Raw genomic sequence first — 24880 nt, 5'->3', positions numbered from 1 at the left:
GAGAACGTCAAGCTTTTTGAGTTAAAGGCATGGATCACCGGGAGGTCGGATTACGACGAGCAATATACTAAAGAGGTTTTGAGTGGGATTAAAGAGGAGCGGGAACGGAAGCAGGAACGGGAGCGGGAAGATCGGGAACGGAAACGAGAGGATCGGGAATGGGAACGAGAGGAACGGAAACGGGAACAGGAGCATGCGGTGAGAATGCAGGAATTACAAAAGTTAATAGACGATAGGAAACGGGGAACAAGAAAATTAACAGAAGATAGGGAACGGGAGAAACAAAAATTAAAAGAAGATAGGGAACATGAGCAACAAAAGTTAAAAGAAGATAGGGAACGCGAGGATAAAATAAAGCGGCAAAAAGAGCAGGAACTAGAATTAAGAGAAGGTAGAAAACGGGAGTTGCATAGAAGGATACGTGAACTGGAATGGTTAAAACGAGAACGGGACTATGATCATGAGTGGATAAGATGTACTATACTAGGGATTGAGCGGTTAACAGAAATTTTAATGGAGGACCAGGACGAGGAAAGTAAAACCCAGGATTTTAAACCCTTAGTCAGTTTAAACGAATCGGTTGAATGTCTAGGCGCCGTGGAATCGGCGGAGAGGCCGGAGTCCGGAAAATTTGGATTTGGAGGAAAGGAGGTGAATGTGAAGGGTGGGGTGAGACAATTTCCTGAATGGAGTGGTCCGAATGTTAATAGAAAGGGTAAGTTTCTGCGTGAATCGCAAAGGAAAAATAGTACTAGCTCAGGAGAATGGTCCCCGAAATGTTATAAGTGTGGAGAGGTAGGACATTTAAAGAGGGGATGTCCGAAAATTACTAGATTTAGGTTAGATCAGAAGAAAGATCAGGCTAAGCAAGATTCTGTAGAACGCGTTATTCACGAAAAGAGGGTGAAGAAAGACGAATCGGATTTGCGTAGAATCGAGGTGGTTGAGGAGAAGTTTTGTTTCTCAAAAATAATATACAGCGTTCCTAATTTAAGCATATCAAGGTAATCTTTAGATCCTGAAGAAAATTTTGAGATAGGGAGATGGATCTTTGTAAGTTCAGAGATAGGCCCTGCGGTAGAGGAAAAGTTCAGTAATGTTCCTAGTAACTGTGGGATGGGGAAAGGAATTGTAAACACTAGTGAAAAAATCCCAGTAGTGATCAAAAGTGAAAATGAGACTATGGCTAAAACCAGGGAGTTTAAATTATTAGAGGAACAGGCTTTTGAAAATGCAGGGGATGAACGGTGGGGAAAAGAGTGGGAGAAAAAGATGATCGGTTCTGAGGGAAAAGAACAAGAAGGGAACAAGGCGATTGAGGCTAAGGACACTGACCTTGATTGCGACAATTCGGACAGGAGAGGAGTGCGAATCACTCCGGGGGGTCTTGAGGTGTTAGAGGGAAAGTCAAGTGGGGGTGAGGACGAAGATCCACCATGTATTTTAATGAATCCCGAGCGTGGGGAGAAAGTAGGGGGTCAAGATAAGAAATCACTCTTTTCTCAAGTCTTAAAGAGGAGCAGGTGCAGGGCTCGGAATTTGAAGAAATGCTAGAGGAAGTGAGGGAGGATGGTCAGCGTGGGGTTGAAGTGAAGGTTAAAAGTCCAATTAACGCGTTGAAGAGGATGGATTTGTCCTGTGAAAAAAGAAAGGGAGATAGCGACGGCGCGATGGAATCTAAACTTCTGTGGTTTGAGGGGAGAGAAAAATTGTTTAAGTATCCTAAGAGGGAGTTGTACACAGCTGCGAATTCAAAGACTCCCGATATCAGAATTAAACCCCGTAATGTGCAGATGAAAAAGGATTTGTTTCCAGGGGATTGGCTCAATGAACTTGGAAGAGTGGACATTTGGGCAATTTGGACGGTTAATTTTGTATGCTAATTATTATTATTTGTTAGGCAGGAATTTCGGACATGACTTTAAGGATTTTATTTTGAGGGAATTTTATAAATGGATTTTGGCATGGATATTTTATTTTTGGCCTGATAAAAGTGATTTTAATGTTTTGATTGTAAAAATATTAGGTTCTTTTATGCTATGTTTTGATTTTGTATTTATTAGTTTGTCAAGTGTCCTAAGTGTAATTTTATGTTTAATAAGGTATAATGCGGCCAATCTCTTTTGCGCACGGAAATGGAAATGTGTGCGTGTTATTGCTTTTTGGTGCAGGGATGGGGCTTGCATTGTTTTTAGGTTTCACTTGTACGACCAGGAAAGAAAGTCGAACTAGATGAAACCGGGGGGGAGGTGTCAGGATCCTGATTCCTCTCCCACGCATTTGATTGACCCCTTGACCTGAGGGTCAGAGGGTGAAGGACACTGGAAGTGTCGTCCCCTAGATTGGGGGTGGAGCAAAGGACTGTTTCTTATGAGAAAGAGGATTTTGAGAGATCAAGATTAGTTTTGAACGCAGAAGAGTTGAGTTTTTAGTTGAGCTATGATAAAGCATGAGCGAGAAGGGAGCAGCAATGCTCCGGAATATTATATTCTCCAATTCATGTATCATTTTGTAAATAATTATATTAATCCAGAATAATGAAATAAATAAGCTATAACTGAAATAATCCTTGGTCATCCTTATTGAGGAGGTCTTTAAAAACGAACCAAGAGACAAAATGTCTCCCAGTTTGCTTCACATTTTCGAGAATTCCATGCCTCTAAAGCCCTGTTCCATATTTTTGATTTCATGCCTATTTCAAAGTGACAGCGATTCTACATTTCCAGAAGTTCATCTTGGTGGCTACGATTCTGTTCGCGTGTGCAGTTTAGTAATAGTGAATGCTATTCGCGCAGTGATTCCCAGTGTTTAGTGATCATCCACGATAGTAATTTCTTCAATGGTATTTATATAATGAAAATTTACTTCGATCCGTGCTTTTGTTTTGATAATAATTTCGAAATGTTTTTTGATAATCAAAATATTTGGTGTTTAAATGGCAAAAATAATAATAGATTTTGATTATAATTTTAGAATTTTTTTTTCATTCTTGATATTTCTTTTGAAATACTTAAATTTTATTCATTGATCTTATTTTTAGTGTTTATTTTTGCATTTTCAAAAACTTATTTACTGTATTGAAATTTATTTCTTCTTTGAGGAATTTTATTTTAATAAACTGATTTAATAGGATTAGCATAAAAATGTTTTAGGATATTTAGTTTCGTTTTAATTATATTATGTGTCGTAATATATGATCAATTGAATATTTTTTTTTTTAAATTTAAATTTTGTTTTAGTGTTTATCGTAAGGTAACGATAAATAAGCAACTATGAGATTTAATTTACTTCTAAGTGGTATATTTAATTAGTGAAATTTATTTTTGGTTATTTGAATGCCCTTACGGAGCGGCAAAAATTACAAATTCAAAATGGATGAAAATGGTAAAAGCAATACAGATAATTCTGAAATTGAATTAAATGATAATTTACAAAAATTGAGTATGGATCGAAATGTACAAGAAACACCAGACATACTAATCTTTGAGCCTGACATTGGTGTTCAATTCTCGTCCTGGCTCAAACATTTTGAAACACAAACTCTAAATGCTAACTTAAATGACGAATGGAAAATTAGAAATTTTCAAAAAATTCATTAAAGGTTCAGCTTTGAAATTGTATATTAATAACTGTCTTAATTGTAATTCATATCAAGAAATAGTTGAAATTTTTAGAGAGCATTATTTTTCACCTCCCTTTGGCTTTAATGATTTTCAAAATTTAAAATTTTCTGGCCAAGCTAAAGACCAAAATTCATATTTTACCGAAAAGGTAGAGTTGGGTCGAAAAATAAATTTAAGTAATGAACATATAATTGAGGGTCTATCTATTGGTTTGCCCCACCAAATCAGAACACTTTGGGTTTTAAAAGAACCTAAAACCCCAATTGAATGGCTCACTATTGTCTCGAAAATAATTCATGATGTACCTACGGTCTTGCCCCAAACTGAAACTAAAAAATTACCTGAGTCTAAATTTAATGGGTATAGACCACAATATCAAGGCTGGGTACCAAGGCGGCCATTCTTTAACAACTCAAGTAATCCAAATTATAATCCTCGACAAAATCAAAATTTTCCCCGGCCTAATCAAAGTTATAACCAACAATCCCAATTTAGACCTAGAATTCAAAATGAAAAGTTTCAAAGAAATAAACAACAAACTAGTCATTTCGCCCAGGCTTCCCAGGAGTTGCCTCCTAAGCCATGTAAATACTGTGATAAGCTTGGTATAACCAATGCTTATCATTGGGGCCAAAACTGTGTAAACAAACCTAATTCTTTTATGACTGAGTATCAAACTCAGCATGAACAAGAAAGTGACCAACCAAAAAATTGACAATTAATTGTATCCGGATACATACAAAATAAAAATGAAAACTATGAAAGTGACAAATACCCGATTTTGACAAATAAAACTATCCTGTTAAATATTGATACAGGTAGTACTTTAAATATCATCCCAACTAAACTTTTTGAAAAACTTAATGTCCAAAAAGAAAGAAAGAACTGTGTTAATGTAAAACAAACAAAAGGTATTTTGCAACTTAACCACACTTGTACTTTAAATTTAAAAATTGGAAATATAGCTAGGTCAGTGGAATTTTATATTTTAAATACTGATCTACCTTATGCCATATTGGGTTTAAAGGAATGTAATGGGTTTAAATTTGTGATTGATTGTGATAAACAAGTTGTAATGCAAAATCGGAGAAAAATGATCACTTTTTCGGATTATAAAAGCAACTTGTCTTTACACATTTCTCCTGAAATCCAGGTTAATGATTGCAACAAAAATACCAACAAAGAAAATAAAGCTAAGAATAAAAATAAGGAAAGTAGAAATAAAAGAAAAAATGTTAAATCTAATAAAAATAAACAAAAGGAAGAATTTGTTATGGAAAATAAAATTTTGGACGTGAGAATAAACAAAGATAAAAATGTAAACAAAGTGAATTTAAGAAAAAATAAGAAAAATGGGATAAAAAATAAAGATTTAAATAGCAAAACTGAAAATAATCTTGAATTTTCAAATGTTCTTGAGACTAAATGTGATAATGGTGGCCAACATTGTCAAAATCATGTTGACGGAATTATGCAAATTCAAGATGATGAAAAAAAATTTCAGATATTTTTGCTAAAGATAAATATGATGTAGGGACAATAAGAATTGAACCTCAAAGGGTAAGATTAACATCTGACTTACCAATATCCTTACGAGCATACAAAACTTCCCCAAAACAACAAGAGGAAATAGATAAACAAATTGAGGAATTGTTAAAGCATAATATAATTAAAGAAAGCTCTTCTCCCTATTCTGCTCCAGTAACTTTAGCTTATAAAAAAGATGAAAATAAAAAAAGTAGATTGTGTCTAGACTTTAGAAAATTAAATCAAATCACTAAATCGGATGCAGAACCATTACCTCTTATAGAAACTCTTATAGATAAATTAGGGGATAGTGTTTTTATTTTAGTAGACTCGATATGGTAAGTGGTTATTGGCAAATTCCAATCAACCCTGAAGACACTGAAAAACTTTCTTTTGTCACCAATAGTGGGTTATACGAGTGGTTAAAATTGCCATTTGGGTGGAAGAACGCCCCTAGTATTTTTCAAAGAACAATACGTAGAATACTCACTAAACACAAAGTTTCATTTGCAGCTAATTATTTTGATGATATCATAATTTATTCTTATAGTTTTGAAGAACATTTAAATCATCTAAAGGAAATTTTTGAAATATGTAGATTTGAAAACGTAAAATTAAAAGCTTCTAAATGTTCTTTTTTGAAAACTAAAATTCAATTTTTGGGCTATGAAATATGTAATGGTATAGTAACTCCTGATAACAACAACATTGAAGCAGTTAAAAACTTGAAACCTCCAACTAATGTTAAGTCTCTTCGACGATTTTAATGTTCAATAAATGTGTATAATAAATTTATAAACAATTATGCTGAAGTTAGAGCACCTTTAAATAATCTCTTAAAGAAAAATACACCCTGGTGTTGGACTCCCAAATGTCAAGAAGCATTCGAAATTTTAAAAAATGCTTTAGTTTGTAAGCCAATTTTGAAAATATTTAATCCTAAATTACCATGTCATATTTTTGTTGACGCAAGTCAAACTGGTGTTGGAGCAATTTTGAAACAGCCAGATGTTTCAGGTGTCTTACATCCAATAGCATTCCATTCTCGTTCTCTTAGAGACTATGAGAAAAATTATGCAATCACAGAACTGGAATGTCTTGCTATTGTTGATGCATTAAACAAATTTTATCATTATTTATTTGGAAATAAATTTACCATACATACAGATCATGCGGCCTTAGTCTGGTTAAAAAATGTTAAAAATCTGAAAGGTAGATTGTTCCGCTGGTCTTTTACTATTAAGTATGTATGATTATGATATAAAATACACAAAAGGCACCTTGAACTTTGAAGCTGACATGTTATCCCGATCTGAGATTTCCCTCTTTTCCCTAAATAGAGGCATTTTCGGATTTTTTTACACCAAAAATAAATTTAAAACTAGACTGGATATAACACAAGGACTGCAAATTTAACTGTCGGATATAAAACCTTATTTAAGATTGATGATGATAAAACGATGAAAAATCTACATTCCTCTAATTAAATATTTTAAAAATAGTCTGTTTTTAGGTTATAATGTTCGTAATTACCTTAACAAACGTTAATCGTAATGTCGGGGTTCCGCCGATAGAAGACATTTAATATATCAATGGAACACACTAAAGCTTTATATCAATTAATTTTAGAATTATAATTATAGAATAATTATTTTTATTATAGAATTAAAGGTTTCAAAAGGCAAATATTTGTTAATGTTTAATATTTAATCAAAGAAAAAACTAAACCCATATTGAAATCTAACGAATAGCCTCAGATAAAAAATTGGAACCTGATTGATTTCCGGGTTTTAGAAACACCTTCTAGTTTTACTATTCAATCAAATCGGTTTCGATGTCTTTCATCCCACCTGTCTCACTAGTGATTCAGCATATTTTGGTATCATTTTTGCTTCGTTCTCACTTAATATTAATTTGTTTGCGACAATTATTTTATTATTACATTTTTGCGAGAAGTTTAAAAATATAAAATTGAGGGCATTAACTGATTTTTTTCCCCTTTTTTTTGTATGCTTTTTTTACTTATATCATCTACACCCACAAGCAACTGTCTGCTTTAAGTACTGCGATAATATAAAATGAAATAGCCAAACAAAACGTATGGAGTTATTTAAATTTATGTTCAAAAGTATTAATTGTTTCTTGAATTGACAATTTCAGTCATCTTTTAGGTATTTAAAACTGCAGCATATCTTTTGAAAGTATCATTATATATCATTTTTACAATAAAGTAAAATAAAAAAGAATTCTTATCCTTAGGAACAGATATTAAATAGTCTCATGATTGAATGATGGAGCATAATTACCATTTAAACAAGTAAATAAAAAAAATTACCTTTTAAACTAAAAATTTGCTTATTTTTAAATAATTTATTGATACTCAAATTGTTTAAAAGATGATATGATAACGAAGTTTTTTATTTTATTCAGTCATTTATTTATATTTTTTCAATTTTTTTTTTATTTCTTTCTATTTTATTAAATTAAATGCACACGTTTAAAATAAAAAAAGCTGCCAACATTTCATATATAGTTTCGATTTACAATTTTAAGAAATTATTTCGACTTTGATTTATAAATTTAAAAACCTTATTAATTAAAAAATTGAGAAGCCTTATTAACTTTAAACACATAATAACAACAAAAATTAAGGAGTTAAAAATCGAAACAAATATGATCAATAAACAATAAAATCATAAGCAAACTAAATAAATTAATTTTGTGTACGAAATATAATATTACAAATTAAACATATTTCATATTTAGGGGAAACATGGAAAATTTGGTCATACAGGAGTTTTAAACAGTTTTTTTCTCGTGTTTAAACATTTGTTTAGCTGTCAATGTTCTATTAAACAAAATCACATGTTGTTTCTGTGTATTAGCAGTAAGTAAAATTACATTTGTTATCTCAATTTCATCCAGAACAAACCAAATCAAGAGTTTTGGCAGACAGGCCAGTCAAAGAGGGAATTAAATAGTGGCCCGGCATTTAAATAAATAAACAAAAACAAAAAAAACAACAACAAAAAATCACAATGTATAAGAAACTGCGCAAACTTTCACGTTTTCCCTAACCATAACCAAAATTGATATAATAAACACATTTGCTTACCTCCAACGGGAAAGTCTTCTTAATATCCTATGAAAATTTGATATAGAAATTCCTAGTTCACGGATTCTCTCACGATTAATTTGAAAAATAACAAAATAAAATCAACTACAAAAATTAAGTAAATTAAACAATTAGGCTAGTTGATGATTAAAGGAAAAAAAAAGCTTTTATAATAAATTAGAAAAAATATCCGAATTTTCTAAGAAAGAAAATTTAGAATTTAACGAGGCCCAATTTAATGGTCACTATGGAAATCTCAAGACAGAGTGACCCAAAGGAATTCTAACAAGACCCTCCCCCTATTTACAGCCTGAGAAATTTTTTCTTCTTAGAAATTTATGACGAGAAATGAAAAGGGTGTTTCTGTGAATATCTGATATTTCCGAAGTAAGGAAGAAAGAGCCCCAAGGCAACATAAAGAAGCTAAAGACATTTTCTCACCGTGTAAAGTGAGGAGGCTATTTGACCTACGAAAGTGGGGATATTTTCATCAAGAGCATTTTATTGCTCTTTTGGTTAGAAAAGTGAAGAGTAACAATTATTTTACTTCGATTAGATTTTGAAAAGCATCCGACCATGCAACAAAGAAAAAACATGTATATTATGGGTTTCAGAGGGCTTCAGCTCTGAATGAAACTTTAAAAAAAGAAGAAAAAAGTGGGATCTGGGGGACCTCTTAAGTTATAAATAATAAATGAGTTAGAATTATAAAAAAAAAGAAAGAAAAATTGATGCAATGGGATTTTAGACTTTTCGGGGGCTCCATCAGAACTCGGGGCCCTGGGCCAGGGCCCATCCTTTAAAACGGCTCTGAACCTCTGTGTCTACAAGGAAAATAAAAAAAAGCCATAGCTTTTGTGCCTTGAAGCAATGCGATGATTTTAAACAATATTGCGGTGAAGAATTGTATGAGCAAATAATAAAATATTTTAAAAAAATTATTAAACTTCTTTAAATATCGCCAATTTGGCGACATTTTCCCACCTAGATGAAAATAATCAAAATCACTACCTTATTCTCAGACTTTTTATGAGCCCAGGTAATGCAGCATTAGAGTAAGTATTTAAATATTAAAAAAATAGACCACAAACGCTTTTCATTTTCACGAAATTGTGGCTTTTCTTCATATTGACGTTTTGTGCCATTTTAAAATAGGCGTAGACAGCGCAGGCTTTAGATAGGCTGAACTTGGCCTAACAATCATGACTAACAGTTGCAAACTCACAGCAGTTATAGAAACAGAATATTATTCGCAAAGAAACATCCTTTCATATTACGAAGGAGCTTTCGAAAAACAGCCTTAATTTTAATAGTAAGCTGTAATTAAAGAAAATAAGGGAACATGATAGATGTATGGTCAACGAAAGGTGCATTCTAGTGAATTGCTTAGGAATTTTAAAAATAACAGTCGAATTTTTATTTTGTTGGAAAGAAGATAACTTGCCCGGTGGTCGTACGCACATTGCTTTATAACAATAATGAAGAAAAATTGTAGGAAGGAAACGATGTTCTTTTTTGGCTTTCCTGTATCGATATTAGAAATAAACAAAAATGTCCATTTAAATCTTTTTCGTATAATATTATTCACTTAAACAGTAAGAAATTTTCCCGTTAACAATTCTTCCGTAATAGCGGATGGCTTGTAATTTTTAACTCGTTATAAATATATAAGTTTTGTAACTTTAACGTTAGGATTTTCATTGTGATTAAGAAATTAGGCGCAATAGCGAATTAATCGTAATATGCTTATTTCGTTATATCAAGCTTTTACTGTATGTTTCCGTGTAATCTTATAACTTATCTATCGCCTGCAGCATTAAATTAGCTCAGTTTAAAATTTTCATCTTAAATCATTGAGATAGCTCTGTAATACATAAAAGTCCGATCTTTTGATAGCAAAAAATAGAATATTCTGTTTTTCATTTTGATCTAAGGAAGTTTTTTTTTTTTTAATTCATAAATGACGCTGCAAAAATGGAAATTGAATTACTAACATCATGTTTTAAAAAATTATTAAACTTAAAAAAAATTAAAGTTTCACGATCTAGAATATTTTCAACAGCAAGGGCGATGAGTGGAATATTAAATATGTTACGACTAATACAGATATTATGCTTAGACTAGATAAAAGCTAATTAATAAATATTTTGCAACCATTATATATCTTTTTCCCCCTTGTAAGTAACACTAAACAAATCCCAAAATGAGTGGAATATTGGTGATGAGTGGAATATTAAATATGTTACGACTAATACAGATATTATGTTTAGCCTAGATAAAAGCTAATTAATAAATATTTTGCAACCATTATATATCTTTTCCCCCCTTGTAAGTAACGCTAAACAAATCCCAAAATGAGTGGATTATTGGTGATGAGTGGAATATTAAATATGTTACGACTAATACAGATATCATGCTTAGCCTAGATAAAAGCTAATTAATAAATATTTTGCAACCATTATATATCTTTTTCCCCTTGTAAGTAACGCTAAACAAATCCCAAAATCCTTCCAGCTTACGCATTTTTTGAACAACCACAAATTAAACATTCAGTTAGCTTTTATAGACAATGAAAGAGTTTTGTCTTCTTAAATAGATGTATTTCACCAAAATCTCAAAAAATTGTGATCGCGACGAACTGTGTTGGCGACGAATTGCATGTGCGACAAAATGTGCTGGCGACGAATTATGCCAATGGATTGTGCCTACGGTGAATTGCCACCGTTACGAATCGAGTTCATGACGAATTGTTGCTGTGATGAATTGTACCCATGACGAATTGCGCCCACCACGAGCTGTCGCCCAGACGAATTGTGCGCGATTAATTAATGTGACACTTTTTTTTTTTTGCATAATTTTTAAGAAGGTAATTTTAAATAGCAAAACACGAAATTTGAGCGGAATCGGCCAAATAGTATCTGAGTTATTAAATTTTTTAAAAAAAGGTCATAAATTTAAAACTATTCAGTCGATCTCGTTGAAATTTTGTATTTTTTCATATAAAATTACATTTTTTAAAATGATGTTAGAAATTGCATACCTTACAATTTAAAAATATATTTTTTTCTACATTGATTTATGTTTTAATAAACGAATTGTATAATTTGTTGCACAATTTTTTTGATTCGCTTAAGATGAAATATAGCGCAAAAAGTAAAATTAAGATGAAAGGGGGGTCAAACTTACGATCGTTCTCCTGCCTAAATTAAATATTTTCCAGGATTGCGGCTGCCCTCCATATTTTGAGAGTTAAGAATTCGAATCCGTCTAGGAAAAAAAAGCTATGATTATTAATACATTTTTGTGTTTGATTTCGTAGTTTTAAATATCGCCAGCACTAAGTAATTAGCATATTTAAGGTTAGGCCCTTGAACCATTAATAGTGAGTCTTGGTACGTGAAAATCCGATCATTAGATTAAAAGTTATTGAGGGTGTTTGTATTTTGCGCACTGTACACGTGGCCTACATAAAACATTAGAGATCGGCCTAATTTGAAAAACGGAAGAACACCACAAAAAAACCAAAATTTTAACGAGTCTTAAAAAGGTTTTCTGATATGAGGTAGTACCATTCGTTATAATCATGGACCATGGTCATTTATAGACAATTTTATGACAAACAGTACTAAATATTCACTGACATTTGGCTAAAAATAATTATGCTTCAATGAGACAAACTCAGCGGAGGCAATTTTTTTAATCACCATTCATGCTCTTTTCGTTTCTCCCCGTTCACTTGGACACGTGTTGAAGATTGTTTTTGGTTGAGTCCATCCGTCGGCCACAATAGGGGTTTCGCATGTTGGCCATCTTTACTCTACATGTATTTCTCTGAATTATCGAATATTGAGCAGAAGATCTGAATATCGTTGGAAGTAGGGATATCATTTTCATTAATTCCCTTTTTATACATAAATTTCTCAATTTTTAATAGTTAAAAAATTATTTAAGAAAAATGGTGTTTGTCAACATCCATTGAGTATTGATTAAGACGGTTACTGTTTTTTTAACTGTAAACTAATTAACTCGTAAAAAGCATGAATTACAGAATTTATTAGTTTAATAAAAAAATAAATAGAGATTGAGATTTTTGTCACATTTTTGCAGCTTCAAGTTCAATATCTTAAACTAAATTTAAATGTTTCTTTGTTCGAATCTCTAACATAATTTTAATTACTATATAGACATGAACATTTGGAAAAATATTAACCCTTAGACGCAGAATTTTAATTTAACATATTTTTCATACTTTTTTCAATATTTTGTATTAATTTGGGTCAAAATAACTTAAAAATATAACATTTTAATAATTTATGGATATGAAATACAGCATGAATTTAGATCTAGCACTTATTTAGATCTAAGAGAAACAGTTATTCATCATTGAAATTTCTTATATTTACCAAATCAATTATTGATAAATTTTTGAACATGATTAAAAAAAAATTTTTTTCTAACTAATTTTCTCGAATTTTGTATTATAGAACAAATATAATTCCGATAAGATTTTTTTAGTAACCATTAGACTGTTTTTTAGAATTAAAAATATCAACGTTCATTTTTGCTAGTACATACCTTACAATTCAAAATTTTTTCGATCCTTTACCTGCCGATTTACGTGATTCAATCCCCAGTGCCACCGTTTTTCGCTCAAGTGCACTTTTATAAGCGGTGATTTGGTGGTTGTGCACGCTTTGCAATTTAAAAACAGTTTACTTTCACAGGAGGATTGTTTTTTAGAATTAAAAATATCAACGTTCATTGTTGCTAGTACATACCTTACAATTCAAGATTTTTTCGATCCTTTACCTGCCGATTTACGTGATTCACTCTCCAGTGCCACCATTTTTCGCTCAAGTGCACTTTTATAAGCGGTGTTTTGGTGGGGGTGCACGCTTTGCAATATAAAAACAGTTTACTTTCACAGGAGGATTGTTTTTTAGAATTAAAAATATCAACGTTCATTGTTGCTAGTACATACCTTACAATTCAAGATTTTTTCGATCCTTTACCTGCCGATTTATGTGATTCACTCTCCAGTGCCACCATTTTTCGCTCAAGTGCACTTTTATAAGCGGTGTTTTGGTGGGGGTGCACGCTTTGCAATATAAAAACAGTTTACTTTCACAGGAGGATTGTTTTTTAGAATTAAAAATATCAACGTTCATTGTTGCTAGTACATACCTTACAATTCAAGATTTTTTCGATCCTTTACCTGCCGATTTACGTGATTCACTCTCCAGTGCCACCATTTTTCGCTCAAGTGCACTTTTATAAGCGGTGTTTTGGTGGGGGTGCACGCTTTGCAATATAAAAACAGTTTACTTTCACAGGAGGATTGTTTTTTAGAATTAAAAATATCAACGTTCATTGTTGCTAGTACATACCTTACAATTCAAGATTTTTTCGATCCTTTACCTGCCGATTTACGTGATTCACTCTCCAGTGCCACCATTTTTCGCTCAAGTGCACTTTTATAAGCGGTGTTTTGGTGGGGGTGCACGCTTTGCAATATAAAAACAGTTTACTTTCACAGGAGGATTGTTTTTTAGAATTAAAAATATCAACGTTCATTGTTGCTAGTACATACCTTACAATTCAAGATTTTTTCGATCCTTTACCTGCCGATTTACGTGATTCACTCTCCAGTGCCACCATTTTTCGCTCAAGTGCACTTTTATAAGCGGTGTTTTGGTGGGGGTGCACGCTTTGCAATATAAAAACAGTTTACTTTCACAGGAGGATTGTTTTTTAGAATTAAAAATATCAACGTTCATTGTTGCTAGTACATACCTTACAATTCAAGATTTTTTCGATCCTTTACCTGCCGATTTACGTGATTCACTCTCCAGTGCCACCATTTTTCGCTCAAGTGCACTTTTATAAGCGGTGTTTTGGTGGGGGTGCACGCTTTGCAATATAAAAACAGTTTACTTTCACAGGAGGATTGTTTTTTAGAATTAAAAATATCAACGTTCATTGTTGCTAGTACATACCTTACAATTCAAGATTTTTTCGATCCTTTACCTGCCGATTTACGTGATTCACTCTCCAGTGCCACCATTTTTCGCTCAAGTGCACTTTTATAAGCGGTGTTTTGGTGGGGGTGCACGCTTTGCAATATAAAAACAGTTTACTTTCACAGGAGGATTGTTTTTTAGAATTAAAAATATCAACGTTCATTGTTGCTAGTACATACCTTACAATTCAAGATTTTTTCGATCCTTTACCTGCCGATTTACGTGATTCACTCTCCAGTGCCACCATTTTTCGCTCAAGTGCACTTTTATAAGCGGTGTTTTGGTGGGGGTGCACGCTTTGCAATATAAAAACAGTTTACTTTCACAGGAGGATTGTTTTTTAGAATTAAAAATATCAACGTTCATTGTTGCTAGTACATACCTTACAATTCAAGATTTTTTCGATCCTTTACCTGCCGATTTACGTGATTCACTCTCCAGTGCCACCATTTTTCGCTCAAGTGCACTTTTATAAGCGGTGTTTTGGTGGGGGTGCACGCTTTGCAATTCAAAACTTTCACAGGAGAAGGGAAAAAAAGAAAATACAAAACTTAAATTAAAGAATACAATATATTAAAACTTCGTATGATAAATCCTGAAACATGGTTGGACACATTCATTGCACTGATAGCGGGATTCTCGACGAATATACACGGGAAACGAAAGAAGAATAAATCCGACCTTACTCAAATAGAAACACACAAGCAATAAGTATTAACTTTTCCAACACAACCCCGAAATTGGTAATACATTCATTGCAAGCACTTTCATTGACAAACACTTTTAAGGTCATTTTACTGCTGTTATTCTATTTATAGCAGCTCAATGCAAAGCGTCGTACTTCGGGAAAGCGTATATATACGCCTACGGCAGTTAACGTATCGTCTGGCCGAGGCGTATATATACGCCCGCGGTAGTTAAGGGGTTAAATAAAATGTTAAAAAATAATAAATAAATGACAATTTTTTTTTTGCGTGGCATTATCCTTGGATAAACTAACTTATTTTATAATTGCGAGCAAAATTTTTCAATTCTTTTTTTTAAATTTCTCTAACCATGGTAAAATACGCAAAAAGTAAAATTAACATAGATCAAAAGTTGTTCCATTTTATATTTTGCGCACTGAACATTTGATATAATAATAAGGAACATCATAATAATTATTATGTTCTAATCTTTATTTTTAAAAGAAGGTAATCCCTCAATGTCAAATTGTATAATGCGTATGCATGAGTATATTTAAAAACTAAAACTAAACTCAGCGGTGCGACAGCCCAAGAGGGCCAAGGCCTACTGCGCCCATCTCAGTTTTCTTGACCTTGGGCTCTGGGGTGCAGGAGCAAATGCTCCGGTCAGGTGGTCAGCCGAACGCGGAACCCCCAGTGTTTAGTTCCCAAGCATGCTTGGTACTCATTTATCGACCCACTGAAGGGATGAAAGGCTGAGTCAACCTTGCCCGGCCCGAGGATCGAACCAGTATCCTGTGGCACGACAGCGCGAAGCGCTACCGCTCAGCCACCGGGCGTCATGAGTATATTTAATCATTATATAAACAAAAATGCATATCACGTTTCATATTTAAACATGCGTATATTCTTCTTTAACAATAAGTTCCTAATTTCATTAAATGCATGCATAAATACATAATTAATCATGGCATAAATACAAAATATCATAATCTATATTAAAAAATTTAGTATTTTATTTTAGCATAGGTTTGACAGGTTTAAAAAAATTAAATTAAAAATTCTGAAATTAAAAAATAAGTTTTTATTTTCTAAGAGAATTTTATTCCATTCAGTTTCACTTATAATTCTTGCTCTCTAAAATAGTCTCTAACAATAAATAATGCTTGCAAGAGCTAAAAGATTATTTTTTTAAAATTTCGGTACGATCTAATATTTGACAAAATCACTATTTGTAATATCCCTAATAAATCACAAAAGTTTTATTAAAATTTGTACTCCTCTCTAGAGACAATTATAACGACAGACTTAATAAAATATTATTTCGTAGAGAATATTGTAAAATAGGCACATTTTTGAAAACATCGGTAAAAGTTGTTTTAATTGATTTTTGTAAAAATGTATATCCTATATAAATTCAAGGTTTGGAGAAAAATAAGAATGTAATTTCCCAAACTTTTAAATACATATTAGGGAATCATTCTAATTGTAGTTATAATTCTTTCTTGTTCTCAAACTGTTTTAAATGAAATATAATTAATTGTGCATAATTGTGTTCATTACAAAATATATTTATAATAAAATAAAGTTCGTTATAACTAAGGTTAGGAATCAACTACTCCTGTGATCGCTTTGTTCTAAGTGCTTGGTAGTTTATTCTTGTAATTCTAAAATCGATGTGGGACCTCATTAAAAGAATAAAATCTTGACTAAGTTTTTATAATTAATTTATGGGTTTAGTGCAGTACAATAAAAACACTCATGTAAATAAATAAACATAACATATAGATCAACCATTTTAATATATAAAGCAAATAATATAAAGAGATGATACATACAGATGATAGAATTTCTAGTATAATATTTCGAAGAAAATATTGTGAAACAATATCAAGGCACATTTTTGACTCTTTTAAAAATAAAAATGTGGAGGTCAATCATCAGTGAAAGCTGTTTTTAATCGGAAACATGATAATTTTAAGGTATGAATAAAAATAAGAATGTAATTTTTAAGTACATATTAGAAAAATATTCTAATTTTAATTGCGTTTCTTTCTTATTTTCAAACTCAGGTTGTTTGAATTGAAAAATAATAGATCGTAATTCCTGCGTAATTGGGATCATTACAATATATAAGTATATAATAAAATATAGTTCGTTATAATGTTAATTATAATTAGTGATGTGATCGCTTTACCTAAAGTGCTCTGTAGTTAAATTGTACAATTTTGAAATCGATGTTGGACCCGATAAAAATCTAACATTTAAAAAAAATCTTTACTCCGTTTTTTTAATTAATTTATGTGTTTAATGCAAGAATTACACAATAAATGCCCTCGATATAAATAAATAAATATAACAGATTACCCATTTTAATATATAAAGCAAATAACATAAAGAGATGATACATACAGATGATAAACTTTTATTAGAAAACTAGTGAGAATTTTTTTAATAAAATTTTGTTTTTATATCACATGAAATTTTGATAAATTACTAAACTCTACATTCTCTCATTTTTTTTAGAAGATCAAGTGAGGCTGTTATGGATCAATGGGTGCTTCCAACATAGACATAAGAAAGTTATCAATAGGTGTATCACCTATGAGTTTAAAAAAGAAAAGATGTTCCAAGCATTTTAGTCCAATACTCCGTAAAGCAGGTAAACGAAGCAAAAGTTTTGCAAAACGCCCAGGCTGGTCAGGGTAATTTTGTTTACAATAATCCTCCAAAGAGGAATAAATCTTTTCTCGCAAATTTTCAATCTGCGAATTACTTTTGAGACCCTTGACTTCTGTAAAAAAAAAGATTTGTAATTAGAATCATCTACAGCACAATAAACATAGCTTAAAAGTCATGGGCGCCATGGTATCCAATTTGTGAGGAGAAAATTAAACTACACAGTCAAATTAGTTCTCTAAATAAGATTTGTAATTAGAATTGTCCAGAGTACACTAAAGATAGCTCAAAAATCTTGGGCACCATGGTATCCAATTTTTGAGAGGAAAATTAAACTACACAGTCAAATTAGATCTTTAAAATTCACACAATAAACTTAAATCTGCTAAACATATGCAGTAACATATGTCAACTTCGTAAATAATATGAGAGTTCGTTGTGTAAAAAGGAGTGGATAATACAGTACACAAAACCATCTAAAAGTACAATTTTGGTGCATCATTTTTGGACTATCTAACTGTAATGACTGTAATTGTGATCTTAAATTTGTGATATTACTTTTATGCCATCCTTTTTTTTCATACTTAGATGCATTACCATATAAAATTTCATTTGAATTGATGCACGATTTAAGTTATGACAGAAAATATGCATGTTCCTTCACTTTTTGAACTTAACTTTAAAAGCTACTTTCATTAGTTAGGAGCGATTTTTTTAACACAGGGCACTTATTTTGTCTAAAATAAATATTTCAGAGCAAGTTTAAAGCAGTTTTTGGAAATAGAGCAATGTAGGTCATATAATTTGATTCTGGGTTGTTTTTAAAATATAATCTGTAGATTTCAATTTGGTTATGATATACTTCATGTCATGAGCAAAAACATGATTTTGGGCTTCGACAAAGAAATATCGAATTTTTAGCATAAATTTGGTGATTTAATTTTAATGCTGTAGGGCTTTGGGTGAATGAATAAATAAAGATTTGAGTCAGTTTTTTTTCAAATATAGAGAGTTCCCTAATGATCGCCCTTAATATTATACATTTTTTGAGTCCTTGTCAAAAATGAAGCAAATAAACCATGCGCATTAGAAGTCGCAAAATTAATATTCAAGCGAAAAAAAGAAAAAAAAAAACACCATCGAAATCTAACCAGTCACTAATGAGGAAGGCGTGATGCGAAACAAAACAAATTTGATTGCTTCACGAAAATTGGACGTGTTTCTAACAATCACATTTAAACTTTTCTCTCTCTTTAATGGCTATCAAACAGATTTCAATGCTTTTATTTTCGCATTCACACTAATAATTCGTTAGATTTCAATAGGATACATGTAACATGTACCCTTTTTACCTTCAAGGATTTTAATCATATATATTAAGGGTTGTTATTACGGAGCACCTTTTTATAATTAATAAATACTATTTTTAAAATGAAATACTCTTATTCATTTAAAATAATTTTAATAGTTTTTAAAAGTGTTTAATGAAAAACGTTTAGCTAAATTTTACCTGGATTAAAAAGAACAATTGCTCGAAGGCAACCAAGTTCAGATTTATCCATTTTCATTTCTCTCATTTTTGCAACTAGTTCGGCAAGGACTCGTTCAAATATAGCTCCAACACCAGCACTATGTGCACTATTTCGATGAACGACAAGTCCAGTTGCTAGCACTATACCATTTTCAACACCAATAGATCGATGGGAAAATGCAGCGATTAAGAGCTCATTCCAACCTATAACAACAATAAGTGTATCAATTCGAATGTATATCGATAATAAAACATTAACAAAACATAATTTTGCTCATTTCTTGAATGAATTATTTCCATAATTTCTAATTTTCATAATTTCTTGAATGAATTATTTCCATAATTTATAATTTTCATAATTTCTTAAATGAATTATTTCCATAATTTATAATTTTCATAATTTCTTGAATGAATTATTTCCATAATTTATAATTTTCATAATTTCTTGAATGAATTATTTCCATAATTTATAATTTTCATAATTTCTTAAATGAATTATTTCCATAATTTATAATTTTCATAATTTCTTGAATGAATTATTTCCAGTCATTGAAAACATTTAAAACAATATTTTTGAAATTTGATGAAAATCGAAGTGTGATAAACAAAATTGTTGGTCACTCGCGTGGGCACAAATAAAAACCCACAATATTTTAATTATCTGAGAGTGTTTCGTAAAAACTGCGCTTTATATACATCTTTAGAATAAAAAATTAAGGGAAAAAAACACTTGACGTGAGTCTTGAATAAATATTTAAGCGAAGATAAAAATGCCTCTCAAATCCAGCAGTATACAGAGCTTGAGAAATTGGAGTTAGAAACATTTTCTACTTGCAATCAAAGTTCTATACACCCACTATTCTTGGATTCCGATAGCATTTTTGATATTATTTAGCTGAAATATTTATTTGAGACTGTGTATGCGTTTTGTCGCTATTTTTGAAAACCATTCTAAAAACAAATATTAAGCGGCCTGTATATATACTTAAATACAAATTATTCAGCTCGTCCAGAAGGAAAATCATTAGCGGCGTCAAAAGTTATGCAATTTTCTTTCAGATTTAAGACTCTTTCTATTGAAAAAGACTGTAAGACAAAAATATACCTTTGTAGAGGAAAAAAAAAAGATTTTAAATTAAGTAACAAACATGTTATTTTTTTATGTTCACACTCCCAAACTCCGAATGTCCTTTATAGGGGACGCTGATAAAAACAATAAAATTTTATATCTAATGTAAATTTTTAAGGAATACGATAATCGTGAGCACATATAATGGTAAAAAAATAATTATATATAAATCCTTAACCCATTTTTGTAATATTTCCACATAAAATTCTGAAACCCTGTGGCAGAACTTTTTCTAGCTTTTTGCGACTGACCTCGCCTGCACTAATATCTTTCAGCAAGAAATTATTAATAATAATAAATTTATATGTTGCTAATTTAAAAAAGATGCGAAAGCGTTTTTTTTTTTTTTTTTTTTTTTTTTTTTTTTTTAAAAACCGCTATCTACTTGGATTAAATAAAACTGTATATAGTTTTTCTAATTGTAAATGTTTATTCTAATATTATGGGTGATATTCTCGCATTTTTTAGGGGTAGAAAACACTAATTTTTTGCATTTTGAAAAACATCATCACATTAAAAAAAAATCCGTAACAGTAATCATCCGTAACAGTAACGGAGTTAAAGGGGCGTTCTCGCAAATCGCCAAACAGCTGTGTGCTTATGTTTTTGTTTTGTTTTCGGTATCTATCTATCATTCACCAAGTTATATATGGGTGCGACATTTCAGAGTTTCAAATAAGCTGATCTTCATTAGATTCTTCTGCTTTAAATAAAATATAAAGCGTATTTTTTTGTTATAGCGCCGACATAATCGTTTGTATCTGTTAACATAATTCTGTTTATTAGCGTTTTTTAGCACGTCGTAATAAAACTAAGATAAAAAAATTATATATTATTACCTCCATAGCCCCTTCTATATTTTCATAACTTTCATTAAATGTATTTCGAGTAGTGAACTTCTTTACCTACTCATCCACTAATTAAAATTAATAATTTCACAATAAACTTTAATCCTTAATAATGAAATAATTATTACAATAAAGTTTGTTTACTTAAAAGATCAAAAAAATTTTTTATTGTTTAGCAGAGACTTTGTTTCCAATTCTATATTCATTAATTAAACTTAATGGTTCTGCTCGATAACCATTTACAATTTTTTTAAAATTTCATTTAATTTTCAGTCATTATGGAATTTTTTAAATATTTTTCGACGTAGAGATTATTTAGCAATAATGCGAAAAGCTGAAATTTATAAATGTATAATATTTATAAATGTTTAAGAGAATTTTTAGCAGCTATTTTGCACTAATTATTTTAGTTGAAATGTTCATTATACACAGTTTTATAATAATAATAATAGAATTCATTGAACAATCGAGTATTACATTTTAAAATGCAAGTACAATTCAATAATTATTTCATTTTATAATTGTAAAACGGTAGATAAGTAACTTCGTCATAAAATTTTACATGATACGAGAATATTATACGATTGCTTTATAATGAAAGAACAACAATTTAAGTTTTAAACTTTTTGTGCAAAATAAAAAAGAATGAAATTTTTTCCTGTCATCGGTGTTAGCGATTAGAGAATCTTTTACCATATAAATATTAAGTCAGTACTGTTCCATTTGAAATAAAAATGCATTTTGCTCCGGAAAAAAAATTACTTGAATTTGTCAATAGAAATCCTCTAATTATTGCAGCAAAAACTTTTAAATTTCTAATCAAACTTTCCTTTATTATAATTTTGTGCAAATAATTATTATTAATAATATAAATGACTATTAAAAGGAATTAATTGAGAATGTCCAATTTTAATGAATTAACTGTTTAAGCAATCAGATTAATAACTTTTTTCATAATTCACAAATGGAGAAAAAGTCTTTTACAGTTTAAAAGTGAAAAGAAAAATAAAGTTGAGATTATTATAAAGTAAAGTTGAGTAATTTATAAAGTAAGCATAACTCGATGGAGGTTGAAGTAAGGGCATTAAAATCAAAATTTCAAAAGAAAAAAAATCACGTTTTAGTGTACAGTGAGCAGTAAACAAAAAATCTAAAACTAACTTTTGATCTAATAATCAGATGTTTACGTTCTAGGACTCAAACTTTAGATTTAGAATTTCCTTAATTCCCTACCACTATTGTAAGATATTTACTTTTCACCTAACTTGTAAAATTAAAAAGTTTAGAATTCCTTACAAAATCACTCAGGCGAAGTGATTGTGTTTTATTTAAATATTATTTAGAAAGAATTTTTCTGAAAGTAAAAAGTCTTTCATTTAAAGTTTTTATCAAACTTTTGTTTTTTATTTATCTATAGTTATTGAAAGTTAAGTTGATAATTTTTAAGTTGAAATGAATGCTGCCCTGCTTTGCATATTTCAAAAGAAATGTATAACTTAACATTAAACACCCATGAATTACAATTATAAATCAAACAATCACTACAGTTATTTATTAAAAAACATTCTTATGACCTGATAATAAATTGATCTAAGTCTTAAATGTGAGTTTTATAACACATAATTTATTTAAACTCAGCACATACATCTAACCTCTGTTGTCGCCAATGTCTCAATTTTAAAATATAGTTTTTCTTTTATAAATTTTCTGATATTTTCATATGAAGGACAGTATTAAGTTCGAGAATTAAAAATTTGTGCCTAATAAAGTTGTTAAAAATTATGATTTTTATTAATATTTGAAAACAGGAAGTTTTTAATTGAAGGTTGAACATTTTTTTAATTATGTTATTTTTTTAATTATGTTATTTTTTTAATTATGTTATTTTTTAATAATGTTATTTTTAATTATATTTTTAAATACCAAACTCATATAACAGTATTTAGGAATCTATAAATTTATGTTACGTATGTTCGTTGCGGAATAGCCTGTACGCAATACAATGTAAATAAAAAATATTTTTGAAATTGTGCATTTTCTTTTAATTGCATTTATTATTCTTATATTGAAAGAGTATCAAATTATCTATGACCTCCATAATGAATGAAGTATTTACGGACTTTTGTATATATTAAGGAATTGAATCAATTTTTCAAGAAGTTTAAGATCTCATCTCATTGTTAAAAAAGTAATTTAATAAAATTATGCAAAAAAAGTAATTTAATATATTTTTTTTACAATGAATGCTTCTAGTAATGAAACAAACGCTTTCAAACTTTATTTTAAAAATATCGATTATTTCGTTTGCAAGAAACTATTACTTTAAAGCGTGATAAAATTTTTGAATACTCTAATTTTTTTCCGGTAAATAATATGACTTTGTTAATTTCTAAAAAAAATAATCTTCATAAAAAAGCTTACATTATTCTTTTATAGAGAATATTGATTTAATAGAGAATATCACTAAAATAAAACAGGTTATGTATTCTTACAATAAAAGTTAAATAGAATTAATTCTTCATAATAGCGTTCCAATAAAACATGGTATTAAAATGTTACGTTATTTTTTGTGATTGGTTCATTAATAAATTATTTTTATTTCTTCGCAAACACAATTCTTGTAAAAAAAATTAAAAAATTGAATCTGTTATATCAAAAAACTAGATCGTTTTATAAAATATAAATTATTGAGTTTAATAAAATATAAATACAGTGTATTTGTAAAGTGATCCTAACAATAAAAAGGTTATTTTCTTTTTTAATTCTCTTCTGAAAAGAATTAATGAGTTATTTTTATTCATCATGGAAGTCGAGGAGGTTAGTTTAGGTTAATGTAATTTCGTTCTTCCACCACATTTACGCGTAATCCATCGCCAATTCCACCTGCAATCGCCACGTTTATAATCTATGGTATGGTTTGGCAATTCGCTAACAGTAAACATCGAAAAGAAAGATGAATTTCAAAAACACGTGAATCAAAAATGGGCTACTAAACAAAGGTTACAAGAGGTTTTCTTTGGCGAAAGAACATCCGTCCTAATTAATGTGTTCCTTATTTTAGAATCCCTCCTTCATTTTCATTACATACAATTTTATATTTCAAACATAAACTGAGCCTTGCTGGCTTAGGGAATAGAGCGCTTACTTTCCAATAAAGTGACCCGGGTTCCCAAAGATGGCTGGTAGATACGAATTCCGTTCCTGACCACAGTGCTGACGTAAAATATCCTCAGTGGTAGGCGGATCATGGGTTAAATCCCCCCTGCCACCAGGCTAACCGAGGGAAGTTTGTGGGATTTTCCTCTCTATGTAACGAAAATGTGGGTTAGTTCCTTTAGAAAGTTCTCCACGAAGGCAAAGATTTCTCCTAATACTAGGTGCAAAAGTTCCCTTGTCTTCTTGATTGGGTTCAAAATTACAAGACTATGGAGTTGAACACAGATAGCTCAAAATTCGGTTGGCTGTTCAACGATGATTATAAAATAAAAAATCTCAAAGGCTGTAATCAAAGTTTTTAGAAGTTTATTTTAGTACAAAATATTATTCACTTAAGAAAAATGCTATATTTATAGGGGATGGTAATAATTCAACGCCAATTTGGGTTTTTTGTTCTTAGTGGACACCATTTTCTCACAGAGGGATCGAAATTTGCATAAATTTTTTTCTTGCATATTTTTTCCCGTGATTCAGATGATGCTTTAAAAATCCGAAAATTTACTTCA

At 30.4% G+C, this 24880-nt stretch overlaps 1 protein-coding gene across 5 annotated transcripts in view; it reads right to left on the bottom strand.

Moving 5' to 3' along the window:
• Positions 1–16754: 16754 nt before the first annotated feature.
• Positions 16755–24880, bottom strand: part of LOC107454254 (retinoid X receptor ultraspiracle) — a 173391-nt gene continuing 165265 nt past the window's right edge. For all 5 annotated transcript variants that reach the window (XM_016071379.4, XM_087154971.1, XM_087154969.1 and 2 more), the window contains 2 exons: positions 19161–19385; positions 16755–17765 (listed from right to left, as the gene is read on the bottom strand). In XM_016071379.4, coding sequence (XP_015926865.1) covers positions 17515–17765; positions 19161–19385 — 476 coding nt within the window. In that variant the 3' untranslated portion in view covers positions 16755–17514. The remainder of the gene's footprint in view (positions 17766–19160; positions 19386–24880) is intronic.

Source organism: Parasteatoda tepidariorum, chromosome 11, assembly GCF_982258835.1.
Source record: "Parasteatoda tepidariorum strain Cologne lab strain chromosome 11, Ptep-v5.0, whole genome shotgun sequence".
Classification (NCBI taxonomy): domain Eukaryota; kingdom Metazoa; phylum Arthropoda; class Arachnida; order Araneae; family Theridiidae; genus Parasteatoda; species Parasteatoda tepidariorum.
Note: the sequence above shows the minus strand (reverse complement) of the source record. Positions and strands in the feature narration are given on the sequence as shown.